This window comes from Equus caballus, chromosome 24 (genome assembly GCF_041296265.1).
Source record: "Equus caballus isolate H_3958 breed thoroughbred chromosome 24, TB-T2T, whole genome shotgun sequence".
NCBI lineage: Eukaryota > Metazoa > Chordata > Mammalia > Perissodactyla > Equidae > Equus > Equus caballus.
This window is the reverse complement of record NC_091707.1, coordinates 18,274,003-18,301,268: the sequence shown is the minus strand read 5'-3', so window position 1 is coordinate 18,301,268 and position 27,266 is coordinate 18,274,003. Positions and strand designations below refer to the sequence as shown.

Below are 27,266 nucleotides of genomic sequence, written 5' to 3'. Positions count from 1 at the left end.
TGAGAGCAGGGACTTCCCAACATTGCTCACTGCTCCATCAGAATGGGCTACATAATTTGTGGGGCCCAGTGCAAGAAGAAATGCAGGGCCCCCTGTTAAAAAAAATTATTAATAATTTCAAGATGGCAACAGCAGAGCATTAAACTGAGGTTGGGGCCCTTCTAATCATGGAGCCCTGTGCATCTGCACAGATCATATGCCCACGAAATCAGCTCTGCCTCTGACACCTAGAGTATACAGGGGACAATCAATAGATATTTGAAGATATAGTGAATGAACTCGTGCGTATGAGATCACTCTCTTTTCTCTCTACTACCCCTGTGGATCACCCATGAGAATTTGAAGGGCCTTGTTAGAAGAGGGGGAAAGAGAGGAGATTTAGGGGCTTTTCTGCTCTTTTAGTGGCTTCTGAACACCAAAGGAAATATACATTTACTATTAGATTTACCAGTGAGAAATCAATTGTATTAGAATGAATAAACGCATTTAACCATGAAAGTTACTGATGGAAGAGGTCATATCAAAAGAAGTTCAATATTTATTTGAGATCTTTTAGGGAAAAAAAAAGTCAGCTGTGTAACTTGTATTGAAATCACAGATTTAGGAAATCTGCCTAGAGGCTATAAACCGTTGCCTCTCTAAAACTGGCCCCCAATAAAATGTCCACATCCTAATGCCTGGAACCTGCGAATGTGACCTTATTTGGGAAAAATGGTCTTTGCAGACATACTTAACTTAAGGATCTTGCAGAGAGGAGATCATTCTGGATTATCTGGGTGGCCTTAAATCCAATAACAAGTATCCTTATAAGAGACACACATAGGAGAGACACACAAAAGAGAAGGAGGTGATGTGGCCACAGAGACAAAGACTGGATTGAAGTAGGCGCAAGCCCAGGAAAGCCAGGGCAGCCACGGAACCTGGAGGAGGCAAGGAGTGTATTCTGTCCTGGAGCTGCCATCGGGAGTGTGGCCCTGTGGGTTCTGAATTTCTGGCCTCCAGAACTGTAAGAGAATAAATTTCTGTTGCTTTTAGTCACCAAGTTTGTGGTAATTTGTTACAGGAGCTTCAGGAAACTAACACAGCATCTGGGACTAATAAGACCTGAGAGAATGAATGCTAAGTAGCCAATAAGTGCCAGCCCTGGTGGTCTAGTTGTTAAGATTCAGCGCTCTCACCACCACAGCCCAGGGTTTGTTTCTGGTCAGGGGACCACATCACCCATCTGGCAGTTGTCATACTGTGGTGGCTGCCTGTTGCTGTGATGCTAAAAGCTATGCCAGTGGTAGTTCAAATACCAGCAGCACCACCCATGGGGAACAGCTTTCAGCAGAGCTTCCAGACTAAGACAGACTAGGAAGAAGGAGCTGGCTACCCACTTCCAGAAATATTGGCCGTGAAAACCCCATGAAGAGCAGCAATAGCAGCAGAGGATCAAATGATACAGTGCAGGAAGGTGAGAGGATGGCCCGAAAAGACCGGTCAGGGTTTCACTCTTCTGGACACAGGGTCTCTAGGAGTCAGAATCGACTCCATGGTGCTAACAGGAAAGCCAGTAAGTACTTGTTAATGAGTATACACATAAATTAAGACATCATAAGTATATACGTAAATTAAGACATCATAAATGGCACAATGGTAAGCAATCATGTCAGACATGCTGGTAGAAGTCAGATATTTTTTGATTTAAATGACAGGAAGTGTTCCACTTCTTACTGTGAAACATTAGAAAGTGTTTAATGGAATGTTCCAGAAGAATGTCAAGGTGTAATTTTAATGATGCCTGTAATCAGGCCGTGGTATATGAGAAGCACCAAAACATATTCAGCATTTTGCTGTTTCACAATATCAGCAATTCTTTCCCTCCTGAGACATGCTGAGAACGTGTATAATTAGGTCATTTGAGAAATTAAAGGAGGGCAAATAGAATACTGACAACATAAATGCAGCTTTTAGTGCCGACATCCATAAATACTCTAAAGCGCAGCCTGTAGATGGCACCCTGCTTGGATTACTCTTTTTTTCAAAATAGTTGAAGGGTTGCTTTCAGTCGTCAAATTAAAATTTATGCTCTTGACTCTTCTAAGGCTTTGGTAGTCTAAAAGCAGATCATTTGGGATTATAATTCTCATTGCTTGAGACGAGAATGATCGCATTTAAGATGAACTCTATGGCCTTCTCTACTTCTATTTTTCATGTAAAAATAACAGTATGAGCAGAATGAGGGATGCTTGACGTTATCATATCAGTAAATGTGAGTTTATCTGGAGTACTAGTTGGCCAGAATATCAGCAATGTTCACATAAAAACTAATTATGTATTATGAATAACTTGTTAAAAATATTTTGTTTCCTTGGACTATTTATTGAATTACAGATGAAAAGGTAATGCACCGTACATTTAGTTTTCTCTTATGAAATCATTTCAACCAATTTGCCCATAAACTTGGATGTGTTAAAAAAACTCTTTCATGAGTAGTTGCTTATAGCCGATGTATGGTCATTCCACGGAAATTAGTAAACTTCTTTAAAAGATCATATTTTTTTTAATTGCAAAAATGTTGGTGAGACTCCAACTCTTGCAGCTTTGAAGATGGGTGTTTTTCCATCTCTAGGATCCTGTCTTTTTTACTAAAGTTCTTAAACCCATGAGCACCAGAGAAACCATTTTAAGAAAAACACGTTCTCCTCAAAGAAAATGAGCCGCTGGCTGGGGTGTTTTCTCTGTTGCTGGCATCTATTTCGCTCCAATGAAAAGTAAATGTCAGACTAGAAAGTTAAAACCCTTTCTTTCAGATCTTGTCCTTCTCTTATTTTTTATATTATTAATTGAAATTTTTCTTTCATTTAAAATTTCCTTGAACATTCAGAGAAAATTGATGGATGGTGAGTAGTTCAGCAGACCCCAACTTTTTTTTTTTTTTTAGCAGATTTAGGAAATAAATTCGTGTCCCTTCAGCTTGGCACCCATGTATTTTTTAGCTGTAATTGGGTCCCTATGCAGTTAACTTCCCAAACTGTGGCTCTTTTGGAGACTTTCCAAGATCCACCAAGGACCAACTAGAGTATATCAGTTACACTGAATCTTTTCATTGCTTGAACTGCACTTCTCTGAGTTGAAATTGGGCTCCAGAGCTCTCTAAATCAGGACAGTGGAGCTGAGCTACTGCTGATTAGTGACAATATTACATATTTAGATAAGATTCAAGATCATCTCTTGTTTCCATCTTGCCTTTGGTTGACATTTATGTAGTAACTGTTCCTTCGTATGCAGTGCGGAATCCTCTATCCAGAATCTTCATGCTTCCTGGAGGAGGTAACAGAGGATGGGTAGTGAAACTCACCACTTTCATTCCCCTCTTGGCAGGAAGATGACTCATGAATACAGAGAAGAGAAATCTGGGTTGTAATGGCTCTCCAATTTTATGCCCACAAGGAATCCATAACCCCCTTAACAAGGTGCAGTCAACAGCTCTGCTTTATCTTCCGCACACACTCGTCAGTCTTTCCTTATGGGATTTCTTTCCTTTTCCATCTTGGTCTCCTTTTGAGATCATTTTCAGATGGATTTTATTTATATAAAAATAGATGTGTCTGTGTGGCGGGGGGTGGGGGTAGGAATCTTAGTCTGAGGCTCTGTACCCCTTGGCTTTGACCTGTCCTGGGGATGACCCTCATCCCCCTCACGCACATGCAGTATCTGAATGTCTAGAGACTGCTCACCTCTTTCATTTCGCACACTTCAACTCTTGTCCAGTTTCATGGATCTGAGTAAGACAGATGGTTCTTCTTCATGGAACCTTAAAGGTAACATGTGGATAAATTTAAAGATTCTGTATAGCCATGATTCCTTGAAAATGGACTCTGTCTAAATATACTCAGATAGAACAGGATGATCATCAGTGCAGGTCTCATTAGCCAAGCTCCTAATGTGTGTCCCATCTTCAGCTGCTGACGTTTAGTCTTGAACTTGAGTACAGCCCTGCCCCTGGCAGCTGAGCTTTGAGGGCCTCCATTGTAGAGTCAGCTGTAGGTATTGTGATGCAAGGGTCCACTGTGAGTCAATGAAGCTCCCCCATGCTCCACCCAGCTTCAGAAACAGACTTAACCACAAGGTAAATTAAGGAAAGATGTTTGGTTACAATTAGAAAAAGAAGCAATTAAAGGTTCATCTCAATATCCTGAACCCTAAGAGCTGGTATTGTCATGTGAATAATAATTCTAGAAACCATTTGTCGATGGGAAACACAGTGAATGCAAAGAGCCTGGTAAACCCTCATGGAGATCCAGAGAAGGGCCAGGCTCTTGTGGATTTTGAGGGCCTGAGCCAAAAGAGGAAAAAAAGGAAGATACAAGAAAACAAAATCAGCCAAAAGCCATGTGCTTCTCTAGCCTTTATCTGGACAAACTAATTCTTGGAGAGGTGAAAGAAACCTAGCTTTCAGGGTCACAGGCGGTAAATAGCACAGTGGGGTCACCTTTAGATGCCGCTTTAGGAACAGGCTCAAACAGCCTCATGGTCCCCTCTGATTGGCCCTGATAGGCTCTCAGAGGGGCCTAGGCCTGCAGAGGAAGGCAACTGGCTCAGGTGATGGCGTTAAGTGGCATGCTGGGGTGATGGGCGAAACGGATCCTCTTCCTCAGGACACTCACCCCAGGTGGGCACACCGTAATGTGAAAGGACAGAGAGGTTTAGAAAGTTAAAAATGAGGCATTGGCACTCCTGTGGTCACTAGGGTTACTAACATGCTAACCCAGATCAGATTCAGGTAATGGTAGCAGTGGGTTTTCCTTCTTATTTAGACACGGCTGGTGGGCTGTGGAGCTGGAACTGGAATGGGTGGTGAGGCCACGTTTCTCCAAATCCAAGCAGGTGGTGCCATGAGACGGTGCGTTTTGATCAGAAGAGTCCCTCATGGATGCTAATGTTCTCAGAAGCATTTTTGTAGTTGTCACCACGAGGATGTGCGAATATGAGCACTTCTGACACAATATTTAAGGCACAGGCTTCCTGCTGACATATTTCCAGTGTCCTGAGCCGGAGAAGAGTCATTTTATGTTTTTCTTTTGAGAAAAACAGAGTATTAATACTTCCTTGATGACTGATTAATTCTGAAAAGGCAAGTGACTCAGATCTGTGTTTAGGTTATCATTTTCTGGAGATTTGCACAGTGTTTCCTCTGCAGTTAAGCAATGGTGCCAAGGAGGGCCACTGTGGGATCATCTGAGTGACCGCTCCAAATAAGCCTTCCACCCATTTTCCTGCAGTTTCTAGATTAGCTGAACTCCCTTCTCTTAGTTCCAACTGTGTAGATAAGAAACATATTGAAAATTTCTTAAAACATGGCCCTAGAGAATTGTTCTATCAGATAGTTGTGAAATTTAAATAAAAATGTGGAAAATAGTTTAACTTATCTCTTCCCCCCAGGAAACCTATATAACCTGTAAATTATTAACCTATATATTACCATTTGTACCACAGAGAAGAATTTTTCTAACGTCTCAAATATTCAGATTTTCATGCTTTTAGAACTTAGCTAACAGCATTGTCTGGCCCCCTGAAGTGAAAAATGCTTCTCTCCATGAAGGCAATTGAAAGAGACACTGGTGTAATTGATATGTCACTTCAAGTGCTCTAGGCTGATATTTTCACAAGCACTTGAATATAAAATGTAATGGAGATCTTAAGAGGCTCATCATGGTTATAATGTTGAATTGCTAGAAAATTATCTTTGTCCATATTCAATTCCTATCTTAAGAAAACTTACAATCGAAATATTGTGCCTATATATTTTTACTAATGGATGTCTCAGAAAAGGGCGAGTTCCCGACTAAGGCCATATCCTGGAGCTAATAGTATTAAATGATCATCATTTTCCAGACAGTATTTTTGTTTTTGCCTTTTTCTTTTTGGTATGGGCTGTTTGTTTTCATAATTTCCTAACCCCAGAATTATATATTATATACAATTGCCTAAACTCAGAAATTATAAATTATGGAATAATTTTAATAATTTTAAATATGAAACAGCACATCATGCTGAAGTTCATTAGGCTTAACACTGCGTTCTATTAACCCTGTCTTGGAGAAACAAACTGTTTATTTGACCAAGAAAATACAACTGATGCTTGCCCAAAAGAAAGCAAATATTAATTTAAATTTACTATCCTACAAGGTCAGTCTTATGAGGGAAACCTGTTGGCACACTTGAATACTGTAACCCATGAGAGTTATGGAAACACAAAAACAAGCCAGAAAATGCCTGTGTCTAATGTGCCCTTTCATTTCTCTGAAATCAGACTGCCCAAAGAATTGTTGCAAATCCCTGGCTGAACCGTAAATCCCCAAATCAAAGAAAATGATAACCCCTATGTAATTTCCAGGGCTAGATAACCCCTTCGCCATGTTTATTTATGAGTCTATTACTTCTTGTTTGGAAAATTCCTTTGCGACTTCATAGTGTGTGTATTAAATTCCATTCCCTATAGTTTGAGGCAGAGTCTGACTAGAATGCACGCCTGGCAGCTTTAGAGGATGGATATGCACTCAGCAAGAGAAACGCCTCCCATCAAGCAGCCGCCCCGGAGAAGGCTTTATGAAGACAGTTTTTCACTGCTGACATGTCAGCGTCTGTTCTCAAGTACTCCTGCTGTTTTTCATAAAAGACGCTTTAGTATGGAGCTGGCTCTGAAACCAACTGTGCGCTTGCTTTTGGTGGTCATTAACAAAACAATTGCTTTAGCAGCATCTAAATTATGTGTGTCATTGTTATCACACTTTGCACTGGCCTGGAGCGAGTCTACAGTTATGTGTTAAAGATCTAGAGTTTGCTGTCATAAATATTTCGCTGATAATGTTCGCAAGAGCCCCCCAAAAATCACATATGTAAAAAAGCCATCTACAGAGGAATTGACTTACTGGGGAATACTCAGAACTGAAGCCTAACAAAATTAATGGCCATGTGTGTTTAAATTTCTCACAAAGGTCTGTGTAGATTTTAAAGTCAATGAGACTATTTCACTAGGAAGTGACTTATTGTTCCCTATTCCAGGGTTATCTTACATGTACTGTAGCTTTGACCTGTTTTCCAGTAGAACCAGTTCAAGATAATTAAAGAAATAGATTCAAAGCAGCATTTCACTAAGGGAGCGGACTCCTGTTTTGAATATACCAAGGATCATGTCAATTTACAGTAAACCATTAATATTTCAATCAAATTATGAATATTTCAGTTATGCAGTTAATTGAATGAAATTATCTTTCTGTGGTTTAATTTGCATGTAAACAAAAAGAAGAACTGGCCTCCATTTGACATTCCAAGTGACAGTGCAAACTCGGCTCACGCCTTATGGATCACTCTGAGAGATTATTCACTTTTTTTCCCCTTGGCCTGAAATTTGCCTCTTAGCTGCGTCAATATGGTGTCTCCCCAGTCAAGTCCTGCTTGTGTGGAGAGCTTCAGACACATGCACTGATCTAAAGAGCTCATTAAAATGTATGCTGAATTGTTTGAAGAAAGAGAATACAGTACGGATGAAAATGCTTAGAAGTGACTTCCTATTAAATTTATTTCAATAATATGGGTATTAATCTCTAGGAAGTTGAGATAAAAAGTTAAACAAAAATTACTAGCCCTCAATTAGTGTGTGAGTCGCTTTTATGTTCTCTGCCTGGAGGTCTCACGAGCATACTGATTTCTTGTTAAAACTGACCCTTCCTACATTTAAACATGATGTATAGGAGGTAGCTGGGTTTGAGGAAGCATTTAACGACTCTCATGAAGTCTTCAATTGCTTGCTCTAGGATATGAAAGCATCAATTTTTTTATTTCTTTGCTTTCTCTTCGACAGATAGTTGCCGCAATAATGGCGATCACGGGCATCGTCATGATGGCGTATGCAGACAACTTCCACACTGATTCCATCGTTGGAGTGGCATTTGCCGTGGGCTCAGCCTCTACTTCTGCGTTATATAAGGTATGCTGTGCACTTTTTATGCAGTTAACTGTCATTCGTAGCTTAGACAAGTAATAAAGTAAGGAAGGACAAAGAAAATCTTTGCTAGAAAAAAATAAGATAGTTTAAATAATAATGAGTACTTGCTGCACGCTGGACACTTACCAGAAAATTTCACCTGTGTTAACACACCCTTATGAAGCATAGGTAACCATCCTCGCTTTCCAGATGAGGAAACCGAGGCTTTGAAAGACTAAGTAATTTGCCCAAGGTCATACAGCCAGGAAGTGATAGAGCCTGGATTTAAACTCTGGCCAACCCCAAAGCCTGCGCTCCAGCCCCAGCCCCTCACAAACCATGGAGCAGCTGTAGCGGGCCTGAGGAAGACCTCTCCTCTCTTGATGTTTCTTTACTTTAACTGTCCGTGGTCATTATTTTAACTCCAATGAGGTGTTCAAAATAATGAACAACCTTGAGAGCTGAGCATTTGCTACATGTTAACCCCTTGCCACAGGGGCTCATGTTATGGGCAAAACAAAGAGGCCCTTCTCCTCTCTGATGGGTGCTCTGTGTCTGCACTGTGTACTCACTGCTCTCTCTCCACTGGAGCTGCCTGTCATCAGTGAACATTCTATTCAGAGTCATCGCCCCTGACTTCAGAAGTGAGTACTAACAGAGCAGATCTAAAAGGTTATTCCCTAAAGCTCCACTTTTCAGAGCCAACTTTCTGGATGTAGCTAAAGGCCCGCTCCACTTTCACCTCTCTCGCTGTTTCAATGAGAAAATGCTCTCTGAAAGGCAGAAAATGCCCTTTGCATCCCTCCTGGATGCCTGTTCTGATTATTCACCAACACTGCGGCTCAGAGGGCATTGAGTCTATATCCATATTGACATTTCCTGGCCCATTGATTCTGTGACAAGCTTGACAAGTGTTCACTCAATCGCCGTTAGTGTCTAACTTGCCCCCAACTGAGACTCCACTGACATGTCTGATCTGACCAAAGACTAGCATGTGCTCGGCTCTCTTGATTAAGTCTCTCAAGAGAAAAAATAACAAGTTCAGTTGAAATTGAAAGCGATAACTGGAATTGTTATGTGACTGGGATGGCTATGTTATAGAGAGAATTCTCCTGACCATGTTACAGATGTATTCACTCTGGGAGTGGTAATATTTGCTGACATGCACAAAATCATATGTGCACCATAGAAAAGATCTGCTCCATCCTACATTGTTCGAGGATTAATATAGGAAGCAGAGGGGTTAAAAAGCCAAGAAATATGGACTAGAGACCCGACTCCTCCCCAGCCTGATGTGTGACTGTAGGTGAGCCGTTCACATATCCTTGTCATTTTTCTCTGTACACAGATTTATAATCCAGAAAAAAAATGTTTTAATCTAGAGAATAAACATAGTATTTGTGAAAATAGTTTAAGCTCAGAGAGAAAAGCGTTGATAAATCCAAAGCATCATTATTATTTCTCTCAGCAAAATAATGCCAGGCTCTCCCTGTCCAATTTATTTTCCAGTATCTGTCAAAATAAGGGTGAAATGAATCCCATGCTTGAAGGGAAGAATTGATGGCATCTCAATCCTAGAAGTTTTTCTGGGCTTGTCTGCACTCTTATTTATCATTCACCCTATACCCCTCACTGATGGTGGTGCTTGACACAGTATACGGTCCCCCAGCAGTTTTCAACACCATAAGGAATTCATTTTCTGGCATTTGCTCGCTCATATGAAGGCTATAGGGCTTTTTAATTCCTTATCTCAACAATGCATTAGGTGCCATGGCGATGGCAGAGTAAGAGAAATGGAGGATAAGCTCTGGGCTGGTGAGTTCACTGTGTAGAGGAATAGAGCTCACCTTTCTGACCCAGCTCTCCAACCGTGTGGCTTAAGAGTCTCTTTCCCATTCCAGGTTTTGTTTAAGATGTTTCTTGGAAGTGCCAACTTTGGGGAAGCCGCACACTTTGTCTCCACTTTGGGTTTCTTCAATTTGATCTTCATCTCCTTCACCCCGGTCATCTTGTATTTCACCAAGGTGGAGCACTGGTCCTCTTTTGCAGCTCTGCCGTGGGGCTATCTCTGTGGGATGGCAGGGCTGTGGCTGAGTAAGTGGTCCCAACTTGCCTTCCATTCCCTTTGTCACTCACCTTTTCTTGGCTTAAATTATCATAGTAGGATTATTCCCTCAGGTACCTCTGTCCTCTATTTCCCAAACTTACCTAAGATTGGTTAATGGTGAGAAGGTTCTTTGTAGGCTATTTCTTGATTAGATCAGAGTTATCCAACTGGTATGTCTCCCATGAGTTAAGGTGTGAGCCGGAGGCCCAGACCACTCTCATCACCAGTGGTCTCCGAGCAGCGTTGTCCATTCTGCATGACGGACTGTATGATGTTATTGTGTTCCATGCACAGTACGTCACGCAGAGGGAGAGAGGGAATGGTATATTCAAGCAACTCGAAGTGGATCCAAATGGCTGGAGCACTGAGCGCAGGGAGAATGGGGAGGGAAGTAGGAGATGACATTCAGGAGGGAAGCAGGTCGTGAAGGGCCTGGAAAGCCATGTTGAGGGGGTTGGATTTAAAATCCACTTAGTAATCTTTAAGCAGGGAGGTGACAAGCTCACATGTGCATTTAAACAGCCCCCTGTGGCCGTGTGTGGAGCACAGGTTTGAGATAGGAAGCCCTCATTAAGCAAGGGAAGAAGCAGAGTGAACTTGGTGGCTGTGCCTGATAAGGAGGCTATGCCTACCTAGTAGACGACCAGTAAAAAGTCACCTGGAGTCTTTTTAATGTCCTGTCTCCAAACTCCCCATAACTCTGGGGCTGTCTGCTTCACCTGAGCAACCAGGGGGCTCCCCCTTTCAACTATGTTGTCGCTGTCACTTGATGTGAGAGGAACTGAAAAATAACAAGCCTGCTCTTCTCTCACCAAGCAGTCAAACAAAAATCACCACCCAGTGACTCAGCGTCTCTTCACTCAGGATCACATCATTTTCCCTCTGCTCCTCTTTCCTCAGACTTCCTAAGGATGGCCCCCTCTGCCTGTTCCACGTTTACCCACCACATTCAACCTGCAGGACCTCTGCCAACCCTCAGTTGACTTCTTTATCAATGTGACGTAATCCGAAACATAATCTGAAACAGCACTGCAATTCCTGGGAGAAAAAAATGCCCTTATTGCATTCCCACGTAGGCATTGAGTCACCTTTTTCTACTCTGGCCTCAGCACGTAAGGGGAGGTCTTACACGAGACAAGAAACCTTCAAGGGAAGGATCAAATGTTAATTGTTAGTCCTTTGAATTCTACTTCTGAAGCCCAAAAATATGTGGTTATGACCTCTCATAACCTCTGCTGAATTGATAGAAACCAACAGCCCTGTTTCCGTAAGACCAAAACATCCTAATTAAAAATGCCTAGTAATTTCCTGGCCAAAAACAATGTAACTGGGAACAAGCATAACCAAAATTTCACTGGCTCTTGGCCCCAGCTGTGTTCACGTGATCTCCAGCTTACCGCAGTCGCCCTCTGCCCGCGTGTATCCTTTGGCGAGTCTAATACATGCTCCTAAGCAAGCCTGCTCAGGCTGGGCATCACCATGCTAGCTGGACACTGGAGTTCTCCACCAGCAGCGTGGTCTGCACACTCCATGAGAGCCGCTCCACCAGGCCCACCCCAGGGCCCTACAGTCCTCACTGTGCCAAAGCTGCTGTCTGAGGAGATAGCCTCTCTCCTGACTGGGTCACACCCCCTGGTTTTCACAACCTTCAGTGCTCCTCCGTAACTACAGCTTCTATTTGCTTAGGTTCACGTTGCCTCACTCCTCTCAGGTTGGCCTTTCAGGCAGTGCCTTCACCCAAATGCAGGTCGGCCTCATCCACTCAGCTGACTTATTTGAGTCCCACTTGAACTCGGGCTAGGCCCCAGGCCACAGATAGCATGTTGAATGATATATTCTTGTCCTTAGGTTGTCAAAAGAGAATGTAAGTATTCCATCCAAAGAACTAAGGAAAAACAGACAACACATTTTGGTAAAGCCCCCTGATTCTTATTGAGTGAGAAGGTCTCAGTTCTCACCCAAGTACCAATACTTTCATTCAATCTGCTAAAATCTCCAGTCCAGCCAATCAAATCACAGATGGGGTGTTGAGCAGAGTCTGTGCTGCATTTATCAAATCCCTGACGTGTTAGAATGTGCCGTATTTGCTTTCAGGGATCTGAGGAGAGAGTGGAGGTGCCCACTGCAGCCCTGCCCTGAAGGAGGAGCAGTTATTAACTTAGAAGCCCCTCTCGCTTGATTGCCGCTACTATTGTATGAAAATGATGAAGGAGCCCAAATCTTGTGGAAGTCAAACCCATTGTCTCTAACTACCAAGCTCAATTGTCTCTAACTACCAAGCTCAAGTGACTCCAGATAACTAAGTTAGAGAGCTGAAGTAAAGCAAGAACTATGGATAACAATAGAAGAATAGACATTGTCCTAACCAGAATTGTTCTAGAACTATCTTTGGTTCTACACAGATATGGGCAATGTAGTTGAGTCATTTCCATAGAAATCCTCTCTGAATTGAGGACCTTTTGTAGTTATTAACACTCATCTCTCTGACCCCTAAAAACATTGGATTGAAATCTGTTAAAGTAATGCTATGTAATTTACAATTGTTTTTCTTTTTGAAAATCTGTATTTTTGTAGAGGGCAGATGATTGTTTTAACTAACTTTATATTTAACCAAAAAGGTCCAAATATATTAATTAAGGGGTATCAAGTTACACCTTCTGTTGGTTCTGTGGTCCTGCCACAAATCAGGATGTGGAAAAGGCTCCTGGGGGTCGGTGAATTACATTGAACACACCTTTGTGAGCCCATGTGATGCTCATCACAAGAGAAGAGGATGAAAAGGCATAGGCTGTCCAGCATAGGATAGAACTTCCTTTAGGCAGTAACACTAGAGCCTTTTAGTCATGCGGGAAAATGGCATAATATCGCAAAGTAACAAACTGATAAAGCCCAGATTCAATCGATTGCCTGCTTTCGCCTTCTGGCTGGCCCCAACCTACCTTTATAGTGCTAACAAGTGGTGAAGTGAAGTGATTATTTCACCTCTTTGCATTTCCTCCGTACCCCTTTGCCAGCCAATTGGCAGGAGATTAGGGAAGCCAGGGTGGCAGAGGAGGAAAAAAAGATTACGCCTTATTCAGGTGCGATAATGCTTGCATCCATCTCCAGAATTAGAGGATTAATTGACCAAAGGTGCAAAGAGTCAGAAGGCATGTTTAACGACGACATTGATTCTTTTACATTAAGAAGAAAAGAGCCTAGCCTACCAACTCCCTTCATCCTGTCCATCCTCCTTTACTTTATAGCCTTCAACATCCTGGTGAATGTGGGCGTGGTGCTGACGTACCCGATCCTCATCTCCATTGGGACAGTGCTCAGCGTTCCTGGAAACGCAGGTACGGGTATGGTTTGACACGTGCACAGTAAGTCTCCTGCTTGTGTTTGTTTTACACCCTCAGTTGTTTCTTTGAGCAGTTGTGAATTATGTCCCTTGCCTGGGAAGATGTTTTTAAATATCATGAAGGTGGCAGACAACAGAATAACTATGCAGCAGATTTTAAATTTGCAGCTACAAACACTGTTTTCACTTGGTCGTGCTTTCAGAATTAAACACCAAATGTATCATTTGGGCTTCATGTAATCTCCCTGACAACCTAATTTTGTGGTATTTTTAGAGGAAGTCCCGAGGAAACAAAAGGCATCCCAGCATAGGACTCGCAAGTAAACGTCACTAATGAAAGTGTGGGAAATGTACAGGGTGTTGGCTCCCCATCAGACTATCCATGGGGAGCTGCAGAAGCTTCTCCCAGGGGCAGAGCAGATGGCCCTCTGGGACAGATATAGGAAGAGCAGTTTGACTCACTTCAGGGACAAGGGGAGAAGCTATTTTTCCAGGATAATCTTTCTAGTGAAAGCTGTCAGTGGAACAAGTAATGAAAGTGGGTTATCTAGGTGACTGTACAGTCCTTCTAACTTTAAAATTCAATGTTTCCAAGTCTTAGGTAATCTCCTTTCTTTGCCCCAGGACAATCAGCAAATGTTGAGTGAGCACTTACTATGTGATCAGGACTGTAGGAGAGACAGGAAAAAAAAAATGGCATTATATAAGAAGCTTTCACTGAATTTGGAAAACAAGACCAACATACATGAAATAACAGAACTCTACAAAGTAATTTATTAGTAAATGCCAAATTGTGGGAGACAGACTCCAAGGACTATAAGATATTCAGAGGAAAGGAACATCAGGGAGGAGTGGAGTTATCAAGAAATTCATTCATTCATCCATGGATTCATTCATTCATTCATTCTGAGCGCTTGGTGTATGCCAGGAACTGTGCTAACATTGTTGATAGATGCCACCTGAATAACACACTCCCTGCTCCCAGGACCACGTAGTAGAGAGAGGGAGACAAAAGGAAATGAGTAATTACAGCGTAGAGAGAGAATTGCTTTGCTGGAGGGATGGACTGAATGCTCTGAGAGCACACAGGAGGGGCATCCAAGGCAGCTTCCTGCAAGAAGCCTAAAGGGAGAGACCTAACGAGGGTTTCGCTGGATGATGTGGACATGAGGAGGAAGGGCATTCCATGCAAAGAGAACAGCATGTGCATGACCAACAATTCCACTGCTAGGTACATACCCGAAAAAATGAAAACAGGGACTCAAAAAGATACGTGTGAAAGTGCATGGCAGCCCTGCTCACAACGGCCAAAAGGTGGAAACACCCAAATGTCCGTCAACTAATGAATGGATAAACAACCTGCGATATATACAATGAGATATTATTCAGCCCCAAAAAGGAGTAAAATACTAATACAGGCTACAACCTGGATGAACTTTGAAAACATGATGCTAATGAAAGAAGCCAGGCATAAAAGGTCGCATGTTGTGTGATTCCATTTAGATAAAATATCCAGAATACGTAAATCCATAGAAACAAACAGCAGATTGGTGGTTGCCAGGGGCTAGGGCGTGGGGGTGGGTGCTGCTTAATGGATGCAGAGTTTCATTTTGAAGTGACGGAGATGTTTTGGAACCAGATGGAGGTGGTGGTTGTACAAAATTATGAATGTACTAAATTCACTTTTAAATGGTTAATTTTAAATTATGTGAATTTCACCTCAATTAAGAAGTTTTAAAAGAACAGCATGTGCAAAGAACTAGACATTAACAGGTTTGGCTCATTTTAAACATCTTCAGTGGTCCAGTGAAACTGGGCAAGGGTGAAGGTGTGCAGAGGAAAGTCTTAAGAAATAGAACTGCAGAGGTAATTAAATCAGGTCACGTGAGCCTTGAAGGATAAGTATGATATAGACAGAAGGAAGAGAAAGCAAATGAAGGGAACAACATAGGTAATGGAATAGAAAAAGGAAGATGAGCTTGAAAGAACAAGGGAGACTTTTGGAAATCTCTGGAAGTAGCAGTGACTTTGTTCATGTGTTTTCAGAGCAGCTTAGAAACAGCCATAGACTGTGTCTGACTGGGTATTTCTGCCCTAGCTGTGGATCTCCTGAAGCAGGAGGTGATATTCAATGTTGTCCGCCTGGCTGCTACCATCATCATCTGCATTGGGTTTCTGCTGATGCTATTGCCTGAGGAGTGGGATGAAATTACCCTGAGATTCATCAACAGCCTGAAGGAGAAGAAGAATGAGGAGCATGTGGATGACATCACTGATTCCAGCGTACACCTGCGAAGCAGGAGCAGGGCCAATGGGACAGTGTCTATCCCACTGGCTTAAAGAGGACACATTTTGAATGCACGTGTATGTATATTCTGTGAATATAATAAAATTTTCTCGCTACCAGTACACTCAAATGACAGTATTAACTCTGAATTTGGATAAGTCATATGTGAAATAACGCCAAAATAAAAGTTTACATTTCTATGCTTATCAAGGAACTGGTGTAAATAATCATAATAAATTTTTTTATTAAAACATTTTTATCTTGCTCTATTTCTTCTGTTTTGGCGGTTTTCCCCCTTATTCACCAAATTTCCTGGAAACATGAGATTCTGTTAAGTTATTGGCTTGTCGTTACCATTTCTCACCTGGAATTGAGACCTTTTTGTTCCATCAGAGAATGTTGCATAAGAGGAAACCACAAGAAAAAGAGACACGCCTTGTATATATGTAAGTCCAATAGGAACCTTAAACTTGAAAGCTGGAAAGTAATTAAATATCAACAGTGTCTTCTATCCGCAAGACCCACACTAGGAACAATGAAGGTGTGAAGATATAGAAGACCCGTCAGTCCTTTCAATGTGCTTACAGTGGTAAGAGCCTATGAGAGTTTACAAATATCTCTAATATGAGGCAGACATTTGAAAATGGCACAGTGGTATGGAGAGGACAGCTGTTACCAGTCATCTCTAAAGTCCCTCACCACCAAGCTTTTTGAAAGAGGTGTTCATATTTGCTGTCACTTCTTCCTCCATTCCCGTTCATTCTTCAACCCACTGCAATCCACCTTTAGCCCAATCATCCTCTGGGAGTGCATGCACCAGTCACCAATGACCTCTCTCTTGCAAAATCATATTGACACCGTTCAACCCTTACTTTATTGTCCACTCTGCAGCATTTGACACAGTGACCACTCCTTTTTCCTAAAATATTCTTGTCACTTGGATCCCGTTACAGTCCCCTGGCTCTCTTTCTGCCTCACTGGCTGCTTCTCTGGGTTCTTCTTTCTAGGCTGGTCTCATCACTGTCATCATTGTCTTTGGCCTTCTTAGCATCTCACTCCACACTCTCTCCCTGCAGAATCCCATCTGCTTCCAATGTCATCCATGTAACGACGGCTTCAAAATCTTCATCTCCAGCCCGGATTTGTCCCTGAGCTTCAGATCTGACTACCCAAATGCCTTCTGCAAGCTCACTGGATGCCTCATTGTTCACACCAAATTCAAGACCAAAGTTGAATTTATCATCTCTCCATCCCAGATCTATTTCTTCCTCTTTCTTGTTCCCTGTCTAGGTTAATGATAATATCATTCACTAGCTGCCCAAGCTAGGGATCAACCTGTTAATCTGCCTCCTCCTAATGAACCTTCTGCCTCCCTCACCCTCCACACCTAAACCGTAAGTCCTATTGATTCTCTTTCTTAACATTTCTTGAATCTATACACTTCTCTGTATGCTACCTGTCCCAGGCCCCCATCATCTCTTGCCCTGATTAATGAAATATTCTCTTTACTGGTCTCTCTAAACTCCTGGTCTTGCCTCTCTCTACTCCCTTTGTAGCCTGCAGAGTGACCTTTCTAATAATAAATTTGATCATTCTACTCCCTTGTATAACACCCTTGAGTGGCACCTCATTGTCCTCAGAATAAGGTCCAAACACCTTGCATGTCATTCAGAGCTCATCACCAACTGGTGCCTGCCTGCCTCTAGAGAGGCATCATCTAATAGGACTTTCAGTCACGATGGAAATATTCTATGTCTGCACCGTCCAACATAGTAGCCTCAAGTGGCTACTGAGCACTTCAAATAAGGCTAGTGCTGTTGGGGAACTGCACTCCTAATTTTATTTACTTTCAATTAATTTGAAATTGGCTATCACTGGAGAGTGCAGCTCTAGAGCCTCATTCCACCACACCACGCTCTGCAGGCCTCTGGAATCTCTACGCTTTAGCGACACTACACTTCTTGCACTTCTTCAATCAAGACACGCTCTCTTTATATTCTCTCTCATCACCTGAATAATCCTTACCCGAGCTTTACAACATGATTTACTCGTATTTTCCCAGCAAGTCTTTTCTTATTCCCCAAGCTGCACAATGGGGCTTCCTTAGAAGGCTGTGCTTACCCCCATTATAGTACTGATCGCCCTGTGGGGTAATTGTCAATCTTCTTTTGGAGTTCCCCGTAAACCATGAATTTCTTGAGAGCAGAGGCTGTGTGGCCGCCATCGTTGTGTCCCAAGCATGGTGCCTGGCACTTACAGACATTCGGTAAATGAAGTCATGGGTTGCCTTTCACTGGAGATACACCCCCTCCCCCGAGTTAAGGACAGGCACTCGCATAGATGGGATTGGCTACAGTAAGGACCAGAAGGGGTTAAATGTGCCACGGCCTTTGTCATGTTTCCACAAAATACCAACTTGCTGAAAGGATAGAGGGCACTTCCTCCCTGAGAGGCTGGGTAGGACATCTAACAGTCTAAGTGAGACACTCCACTTTCTGGGAAATTTTGTGTGAGAAGCCAAGCCTTTCTGGCATCTGTTTTACTATTCTCTTTTTATTCAAGTGTCCCCAAAAGTGTAGGTGAGACAATCCCAGGGCAACAAAAGAGGACCCAGGACATCATACCTGGGCGTCATGGTAAATAAAAACCGTAATGTTTTTTCATTTCTCTGTCCCTTTTTGAAAAGGCAATGCCAGTCTCCTGGCATAGATAGATGACATGATATTAGCTAAAATAATAACCATGACACACTTTAAGCTTCATGAAAAATGGTACAAAATAAATGAAATATAGCATTAGTAAATATGAATTAATTCATTATCTAAGTAGAGTTGGCTTTGACTATTTAAATGCCATATTGGGACATTGCCCTCGCCTTGTTTTTAAATTACTGTTAAATAGCAGTAATCGCTGACTAACCCACTCCAGCATCTCGCCATTACTTAGCATGACATTTAAAATTGCATTTTGACACCTTTAAGAAATGAGTTGTTTTGCTCTTTTTGATGATTCATTTTGAAAAATGGAGTCAGCTACCCTGGAAAGCACTAATTCAACTTATGACTGATCACTGTAATTAGCTCAATCTATATTAAGAAAACACTCCTATTATGGTATTCATTCATTTATTCATTCAAAAATTATTCAGTTCGACTCGCAGCTCTGAAGTAAGGTATTTTGTTAGATCATCAGCAACTGGCCTCTGCCCGCCTCTAGAACAGCACTGTCGGAGAGAATTTTCTGCAGCCAGAGGAATGTTGTCTCTCTGCATTGTGGGGAAGGGGGTGTAAAATGCATAGGACGTGGTCCCTGAGTCCAGGAGCTTCAAACTCTAGGGGTAAGTTATTACCATGACAATGGAAATAATAACAACAACTCAGAAATTTACTGAAGTTGCTTTGGGAATGTGAGATATTCCCTTGAATTCAGGTAAAGTAATCATAAAGATGCTATCTTTCCTTGCTAGTCTTATGTTCATTGTGGGAGTCAGAGGGTATCATGTATTCCAGTCACTGAATGAATATGGCTGTGCCTCGCATGTGCCTACAATGTGCCTTCAACGAGCCAGGTTCAGCCAGGTTTTGAGGATACTGACAAAGTCTCTGCTCTCTAGGGCGGATGGAAGTGCCTTGTTGAGGTTACTATTATCTTGTCTCTTTCTCCAAACCTCGTCCCTTCCCAAAATCCAGGAGGCAATGGCTTCTGTGGGTGACTGAATGGCAGCTCAGTTCAGGGACTGAGAGCCCCCCACACTGCAGCCCCCACTCCACACCCGTTAGACGTGCAACTTTGGCTGATTACTAACCTCTCTCTGCCCCTTGATTTCATCATCAGTTAAATGAGGACAGCAGTACCTATCATTTGAGGTCATTGGGTATATTAAATAAAACCATGTGTTGAAGAGCCTAACACACTACCTGACAGCCCAGAAGTGCTAACTACTGTTACGGTTTCCTCTGTCCATTTGCCTCCCTCCAGGTCCGTATCCAGAGCCCTTATCCACAGCCCTCAGCCAAGCAAAGTCACAGAGCCTGGTGCCAAGCAGGGAATTGTACCCAAAATAAACCAGAGAGACAAAAGAAGCCTGGCATGAGGGACACTCGGAGGAAGCAAAAAAGGGTACCATGGCTCCATTTGCCTGGTCCCCTGGGCACCCAGCATGCGGCATTCTGGCCCAGTCAGTGGAACTAATTGCCTGACAAAAAGACAGACTGGCAACTTGGGCTCTGAAATTAAAATCACTTCAACCACGTCCTGGGCGCTTCACAAACAAATTATAGGCAAATCATTTTTGTTCATCCAGGCTTTGCATGCCTATTAATTTTGTGCAGGCACTTTGTCAAGATCCACCAGAGGACAAATGATTTGGAGAAGGACAATGCAAGCGATAAAAGAGTGAACAGTATAACCAGCCAAGCGTTAGAATGTTCCTGATATTTAAGTACAAATCCTCTTTCTTACCTATCCATAAACCCCTGTCACCAGTACAAAGAACACGTAGTACAGGCGATGCTGGTTTATCTGGCTGGCTAGAACAAGAAGTCTCTATTTCTAATTCCTTTTCTTTTTCTCCACCGACCTCCCCCCCCCCCCTGCCCCCCGCCCCACACCTGTAGCAATTGGAAGAGAAGTAAAAACGGGAGAGTACAGGAGGTGAAGGTGGGGCGTGCCAGTGCCAAGAACTAGAGGCAGAAAGAGCAGAAGCCCGTGTTTTAAAGCTCTGATTGACCAGTGTGCCCACACCTGTATGACACAAAAGCACAGGCTATTTTGTCACTGCTTGCTGGAGACGGGAACACGTGATTCTCCAGGAGTCTGAGCGATCTTAAGAGCAAGAATTCTAACTTGGGCTCCAGGGATGGGCTCAGGGGTTGTTCCAAAAATCTCTAACAGAGTTTTCAAAATAGTGTCAACTTAGCTGCTTTATTCTGGAAGGATAAAATCAGAGAATTCGGAGGCTCTAAAACCACACTGTTCCCTAAGTTAGCCACTACCCACGTGTGGCTGTTGAAATATGGCCAGTCCCAACGGAGACGTGCTTTCAAACGCTCTTGACTTTGAAAACTTACTATGAGAAAATGAATGTAGGCTACTTCATTAATAGCTTTACACTCATTACATGTTGAAATAAGAATATTTTGGTTATGTTGGATTAAATAAAATATATTCTAAAATCCCATTTCACCAATTTCTTTTTACTTTTTAAATGTAGCTACTAAAAATTTTAAAATTGTATATAAGCCTTGCATTGATGGTTCACGTTGTATTTCTATCGGGCAGAAATTCTCTGAAAGGTTAAGAATGACTTGCTGAGAGGGATAAAGATGGAACAGTGAGGGAAATTTAGGAGGAGAAAACAGCTTTGGAAAGAAACAATTATTTGCTCAGATTCTGTCAGTCAAGACAAAAATATACTAAGTGTTTTTTACGTCATGATACAAGTTCATGCTTCCAGCAATGGACAGAGAGAGGGAAGGAATAGGAGCAAGGACAGCAATTTGAACTTGTGAACAATTGGAAAACTACGTGAAGACCTGGAAGAACGAGTAGGTTGAAACTAGCAAGGAACTTTCATCTGACACCAGGTTTTATTGATGTGGACGTGATGGACACTGCTTTGAATTCTGGAAAGTGAAAAGACAGTGATGAAGATCATAGCGGAAAGGAATAAATTATGTTGGAAAAGACTAATTTGACTTTTAGATATTGTAATCAACTTGCAGAAAAGAAGCTAGATCATGTTCTTTAGAAGGCAATAATGGAGTTGCCTACTGTTGTGACATTAGTAAATAGGAAGTAATAAAAGTGAAAATCAGGAATTTATTAATGTAAACAGTTTCTGAAAAATCATAAGATTAGAATAGATTTGACCTAAAGGTAATAACTTACTCTGATCAGTAATTAAAAGATGCTCCCCAAGCTAGGGTGGTCTCCAGGGATGGGACAGTTAGCTAGTCATCAAGGAACTTCCATAAAACAGCATCTCCTTAGAAGTCACCAATGTTTTGGGTCTGATCCTCTGCACTGTGGACTCAGAAACTAAGTCTTGTAAGTGCCCTAAAGAGTAGCTCAGTGACTGTCAAATTATGATGCTGATACAGCAGCAGCAGCACCTGAGAACTTGGTAGAAATGCAAATTCTTGAGCCTTATCCCAGACCTAGTGGAGCAGAATCTCTGGAGGTGGGGCCCAGCAATCTAGTTTTAATAAGCCCTGCTTAAAATTAACTAAGCGCATGCTCAGGTGAAGAAGGTGATTCCAATGCATGCTAAAGTTTAAGAACCACCAGGCTAATGACCACTGGACTGCAAACAGAATATGTAGTCACTGATAATCATAAATTGAGCTGTCATATGGACTCAAACTCTCACATTCACAAAGCTAGTACAACCTTTCCCTAAGAGACAACCCTACCTGGCAAGCTGAGCAGGTAGATTTGGTACCTGAAAATGAAAAGGTTGTTGGTGATCCTGAAACCAAAGCAAAGAGGGTCAAATGTATGATTCAAACTCTTCTGTTCTGTTTTCGATTTCCATTTTAATTCCCACTCCCTGTGAGGATGGGTTCATTCCTGCTGGACAATAGCAGGTGGGAAGGAGAGGAATCCGAACAATCCTCTGGTATTATTGCTCCCATCTCAAGCCAGTTGCACAGTCCATTAGCAGAATGTGTTCTCCCAAATCCTGGATTGAAGTTTCCTCCAGTTAATGATATTAACAAGGAGACATCATAGACTTGCCAGCATTTGATTTACAGACACTGGTTATGACCAAAACAGTCAATACAGGAACGCATGGTACCCAGAAGTGTCCAGCAGATAGACCAACCAATTTATGAGCTTATTCTTTGCTACACAAATCCCTTCTAAACTCCTTTTCTCTCAAGGGAAAAGCTAACAAGTCTGGAGTTAATCCTTCTCTGATTACTTCTCTCACATATGGATTTTCTTGTTATAATATAATTAGGGATTCCATTTATGTATGTAACTGCAAGTGATGCACTGAAATTCAGTCTTTTCCAAGACCTCTGCTCTACCTCCATCAGTGTCCTTGGCTTATCTCACTCTTAAATTCCCAAGAAGGCAGAAACAAGGTACTCTCCATCTTCTGTATCTTGTTGGTTACGTGCTTTATCTGGGCAGGTTCGACCAAAATTTTCATCTTGTTATATTTTATTTTCATTAACTCATGTTAACGTTAAAATATTTCCAGTTTTCATCTTTCAAAAGCCTTCTATAGAAATCAAACTTTGACTTGCAATTTTTAAACTTTACCTATATTTCTATTTTTAATAATTCTAGTTTTTGTCAGGTAACACCAGTCCAATTCCTTTCTTTTACATAAAAATTTCCCCTGTCCTTCAACAACCCTGAACATGATCCCATATCTCTGATCAGTGCTGACTGGACACTATAATATGTTCTGTTTCATGTTGATCACCTACCTGTGGGTGACAGGGTTCTTGTCTTGGAAATGTTAACATCATCGATTATATTTGAGCTGGACTCTGAAGCTCTTCCTACTCCTGGGCTTGAAAAAGTACTATCTTCAAGATGTCACTGCTATTACCTCATCTTAATAATGGTGTTAACTCCTGTCACTTAACTCTCTGTGTCCCCAGAGGCTCTCTGGCACATCCGTACCACTTCTTCATCCTTATCTTCTCTCTTTACATCTACAATAATACAAAAGTCCACACTCACAATATGGATCCTGTGGTTCTGTGTATTCTACAGTGTCTTCTGAATCATCAGGAAAAACCGCTGTTCGATATGGTTTGGAGTGAGTATATATGAACGGACTATGATTCTTAGAAAACTGGCAATCCAGCTCTTCTAAATGAGAACCATATATTAACAGATATGTATATTTAATGAAGACAATCTATTGCTAGACCATAAAAATGACAGCTCGTGTTGTAATTAAATAATATAATTTATAGAATATATCAAATGAAACCAAGATTCAATCATCTATTTATTCTGTCAAATAGTAATATCATTTCTGGTATCTGTTGACAAATCATCAAAATCTTATGGAACTAGGTAATTCAAGAAAGCATTCATGAGCTTTTGAAAACAGAGTCTGTCCTGCTCATCTTTGAATGCACAGCAATAGGTATTCAGTGGGAGGAAGGAAGAAAGGAATCTCAATCCTGCCAAGATAAAGATTTACTCATTTGTTAAACAAGTACTTATTGACATATTTTTAAATTACTTAGAATTCCATCTCTCGATGTGTTGGCAAGAACCAGTATCACTGGGAGGGAGAGAGATTAAGAGCACTGGCTAAAAAAAATAAATCAATGATCTTGGAATATTCTGTTTTTCCTAAAGTATATGACTGAGGAGTGGCCCAGGCTGACGTGGAGGAGAGAGGTGTCCTGATCTCTTTACAGATACACCCTAGCTTTGTACTAGAGTCAGAGTCTTGTGAACCAGCCCAGGCCACAGGCAAATTCTGTTTTAGATATGATATTTTGTTTAGCTACTTCAAGAAGAGTTCTGGTTAGAGACATGAAAAGATGAGGAAGGGAAGAATAATTCACTTGGATGATGGCCAAGAGGTCTGGGCTCCTCATCATAATTCAAATCCATGTCCAGCATCACGAAATCTCAGTTGGAAAAGTCCTCATGGAACTTACATTCCAGCCCTGCCCAGTGCCCACATCTCCTCTACCCCGTCCCAGAAGAGCAGCCATTGAGTCTTTGCCTGAGCACCCTGGGGAAATGCAACTGTTGTAAGGGGCCCATCCATTCCAAACTCTTGTTACTGTTGGAGGTCCTCCCTGAAATGAGCTGACATTTGCCTTTTTGAGACTTCCACCTGATGATTCTGTTACCTACACAAGCAAGTCAAATTTCTCTTACACAGAGGTATGTCATATTCCTCCTGGATTTTTCCTTTAAGCTAAATAATCATATCTCTATGGGCATACCATTGCACTTCGAATTATAAAAATCCTTTTTCAAGTTAATTAACACATCTATCACCTCACACATTTACCTCTTTTTTTTGGTGAGAACATTTAAATTCTACTCTCATAGCAAATTTCCATTATACAATACAATGTTATCAACATTGTGGATACATTGTATTGTATACAATAACATAGTCAGTATGTTATATATTAGATCCTCAGACTGTATTCACCTTATAACTGAAGTTTGTACCCTTTACCAGCCTCTCCCTATTTCTCTCACCCCCTAGCCTGTGGCAACCACTTTTCTACTCTCTGTTTCTATGAGTTTGACTTTTTTTTAAAGATTCCACATATAAGTAATACTATGTGGTATTTGACTTTTTCTGTCTGGCATATCTTACACTATACACGAAAATCAACTCAAAATGGATTAAGGACTTGAATATAAGACCTGAAACAGTAGAACTCCTAGAAGAAAACATAGGCAGTAAGCTCCTTGACATTAGTCTTCACTATGATTTTTTGGATTTGACACCAAAAGCAAAGGCAAAAAAAGCAAATTAAACAAGTGGAACAACATCGAATTAAAAAGCTCCTGCACAGCAAAGGAAACCATCAACAAAATGCAAAAGCAACTTAGGGAATAGGAGAAAATATTTGAAAACCACATATTCAATAGGGTTAATATTAAAAATATATAAGGAACTCATACAACTCAATAAAAAAACAAATAACCCAACTAAAAAATGGGCAAAGAACCTGAAAAGACATTTTTCTAAAGAAGACATACAAATGGCCAACAGGTGCATGAAAAGATGCTCAATATCACTAATCACCAGGGAAATGAAAATCAAAACCACAGTGAGATATCACCGCACACCTGTTAGAATGACTATCAAGAAGATAAGAGATAACAAGTGTTGGTGAGGCTGTGGAGAAAAGGAACCCTCATTCACTGTTGGTGGGACTGTAAACTGGCGTACCCAATGGAAAACAGCATGGAGGTTTCTGAAGAAACTAAACATAGAACTACCATATGAGCCTCCAATCCCACTTCTGGGTATATATCCAAAGGAAACGAAACTATTATCTCACAGAGATATCTGAATTCCCATGTTCATTGCAGTATTATTCACAATAGCCAAGGGAGGGAAACAACCTAAGTATATATATATGCTACATTTATATGCCAAGTGATATAAAAATACTTTTTAACATGAGGTGCCCCAACGCGAACTCACTACTTACTTTGTGGTTTAACTAGCTCACGGTGTAGTGATAGTATCACTTCACTTGCCAATGTTACTTTATCTGCACTACTCATTTATTTCATCTGTATTTGTGTGTGTTTGTGAGGAAGATTGGCCCTGAGCTAACATCAGTGCCAATCTTCCTGTATTTTGTATGTGGGATGCCACCAGAGTGGCTTGACGAGCAGTGCTACGTCCATGCCCAGGATCTGAACCTGCGAACCCTAGGCCGCTGAAGTGGAATGGCGAACTTAACCACTACGCCACCGGGCTGGCCCCTATTTCATGTGTATTATTTACCCTCCTGAATTATTACCATCCTGCATTATTTACCCTCTCCAAGTTTCAATTCCCACATCTGTGCAATGAGAACAATAATACTACCAATCCTTAAAGAAGTGCCACAGGTATTAGCACATAACGCTTAGCACAAAGTAAGTGCTCGATAAGAGTAAACTATTATTATTTTCTTTAAAAATTTAGGGCAAAAAAAGGATGATTTTCCACTTCTAACATTGTCTCCAGGCTTCAAATAAACTCAATTTGAAGATGGAGAATGAAATCTCTGAAATGGTATTGAGAGACATGTGCAAGTTAGAAGGCAAAGACTTTGATGAGTATATTAGTTAACTAATGATGCATAAAAAATTACTTCAAAATTTAGTGGCTTAAAACAACATACATTTATCATATTAGCGTTTTGAGGGTTAGGAAGCCAGGTGTTGCTAAGAGAATCTGTCACAAGCTCAGTCACGTAGTGGCTGGCAGGACTCAGTCCTTGCTGGTTGTTGGACAGAGACATCAGTCTCTTTTCCCATACGTGAGCCTCTCCTAGGGCAGCTCAGTACATGGCAGTTGGCTTTTGTCAGAGTGAGTGAACAAGATGGAAGCCACAGTCTTTTTGTAACCTAGTCTCAGAAAGCATACCCCATCAATTTCACTGTTTTCTATTTGTTATAAATGAATCAATAAGTCCAGCCCACACTCAAGGCAAGAATTGAAGGGGCTACACAAAGGCATGAATAGTAGGAGGCAAGGATCACCAGCAGCCATTCAGAGGCTGCCTACCACAGTGAGGTTATGCCATCTTGTCAAAAGGGGCTGAGGAAGGGAAGTGCGAGGGCACACATGTGCGTGCACACACACACACACACTAGCTGTCTATTCCCAGACTCAGCTTTGAGTCTGAAAGGTAGGGGCCATCACTGATAAGGTCCTATAGAATGTCAGAGTGGGAAAGGATCCTAGACCTTATCTAAGTCAGCGCCCTCACTTTACACTTGAAAAAGACAAAACCCAGAGGAGTGAAGTGTCCTGTCCTAGATCGCACATCAGCTTGTGGTAGATCTGTAGCCTGAACTCAGGCTGACTCCTGGCCCACAGCTCTTT

General features: G+C 41.6%; 1 protein-coding gene and 1 long non-coding RNA gene across 9 annotated transcripts in view; one reads left to right on the top strand and one right to left on the bottom strand.

Moving 5' to 3' along the window:
* Positions 1-15,961, top strand: part of SLC35F4 (solute carrier family 35 member F4) — a 246,917-nt gene extending 230,956 nt beyond the window's left edge. For 5 of the 8 annotated variants that reach the window (XM_023627795.2, XM_023627796.2, XM_070249805.1 and 2 more), the window contains 4 exons: positions 7,850-7,975; positions 9,874-10,066; positions 13,325-13,414; positions 15,518-15,961. In XM_023627795.2, the coding sequence (XP_023483563.1) occupies positions 7,850-7,975; positions 9,874-10,066; positions 13,325-13,414; positions 15,518-15,759 (651 nt within the window). In that variant the 3' untranslated portion in view covers positions 15,760-15,961. Of the gene's footprint in view, positions 1-3,933; positions 4,115-7,849; positions 7,976-9,873; positions 10,067-13,324; positions 13,415-15,465 lie in introns of those variants that run through there. The other 3 variants (XM_070249802.1, XM_070249803.1, XM_023627798.2) reach the window with 2 other exon arrangements.
* Positions 2,344-3,989, bottom strand: LOC111770285 (uncharacterized). The gene is made up of 2 exons (XR_002803456.2): positions 3,723-3,989; positions 2,344-3,306 (listed from the first exon to the last, which is right to left on the bottom strand). It is a non-coding gene; the product is annotated as an uncharacterized lncRNA (long non-coding RNA).
* Positions 15,962-27,266: the final 11,305 nt, after the last annotated feature.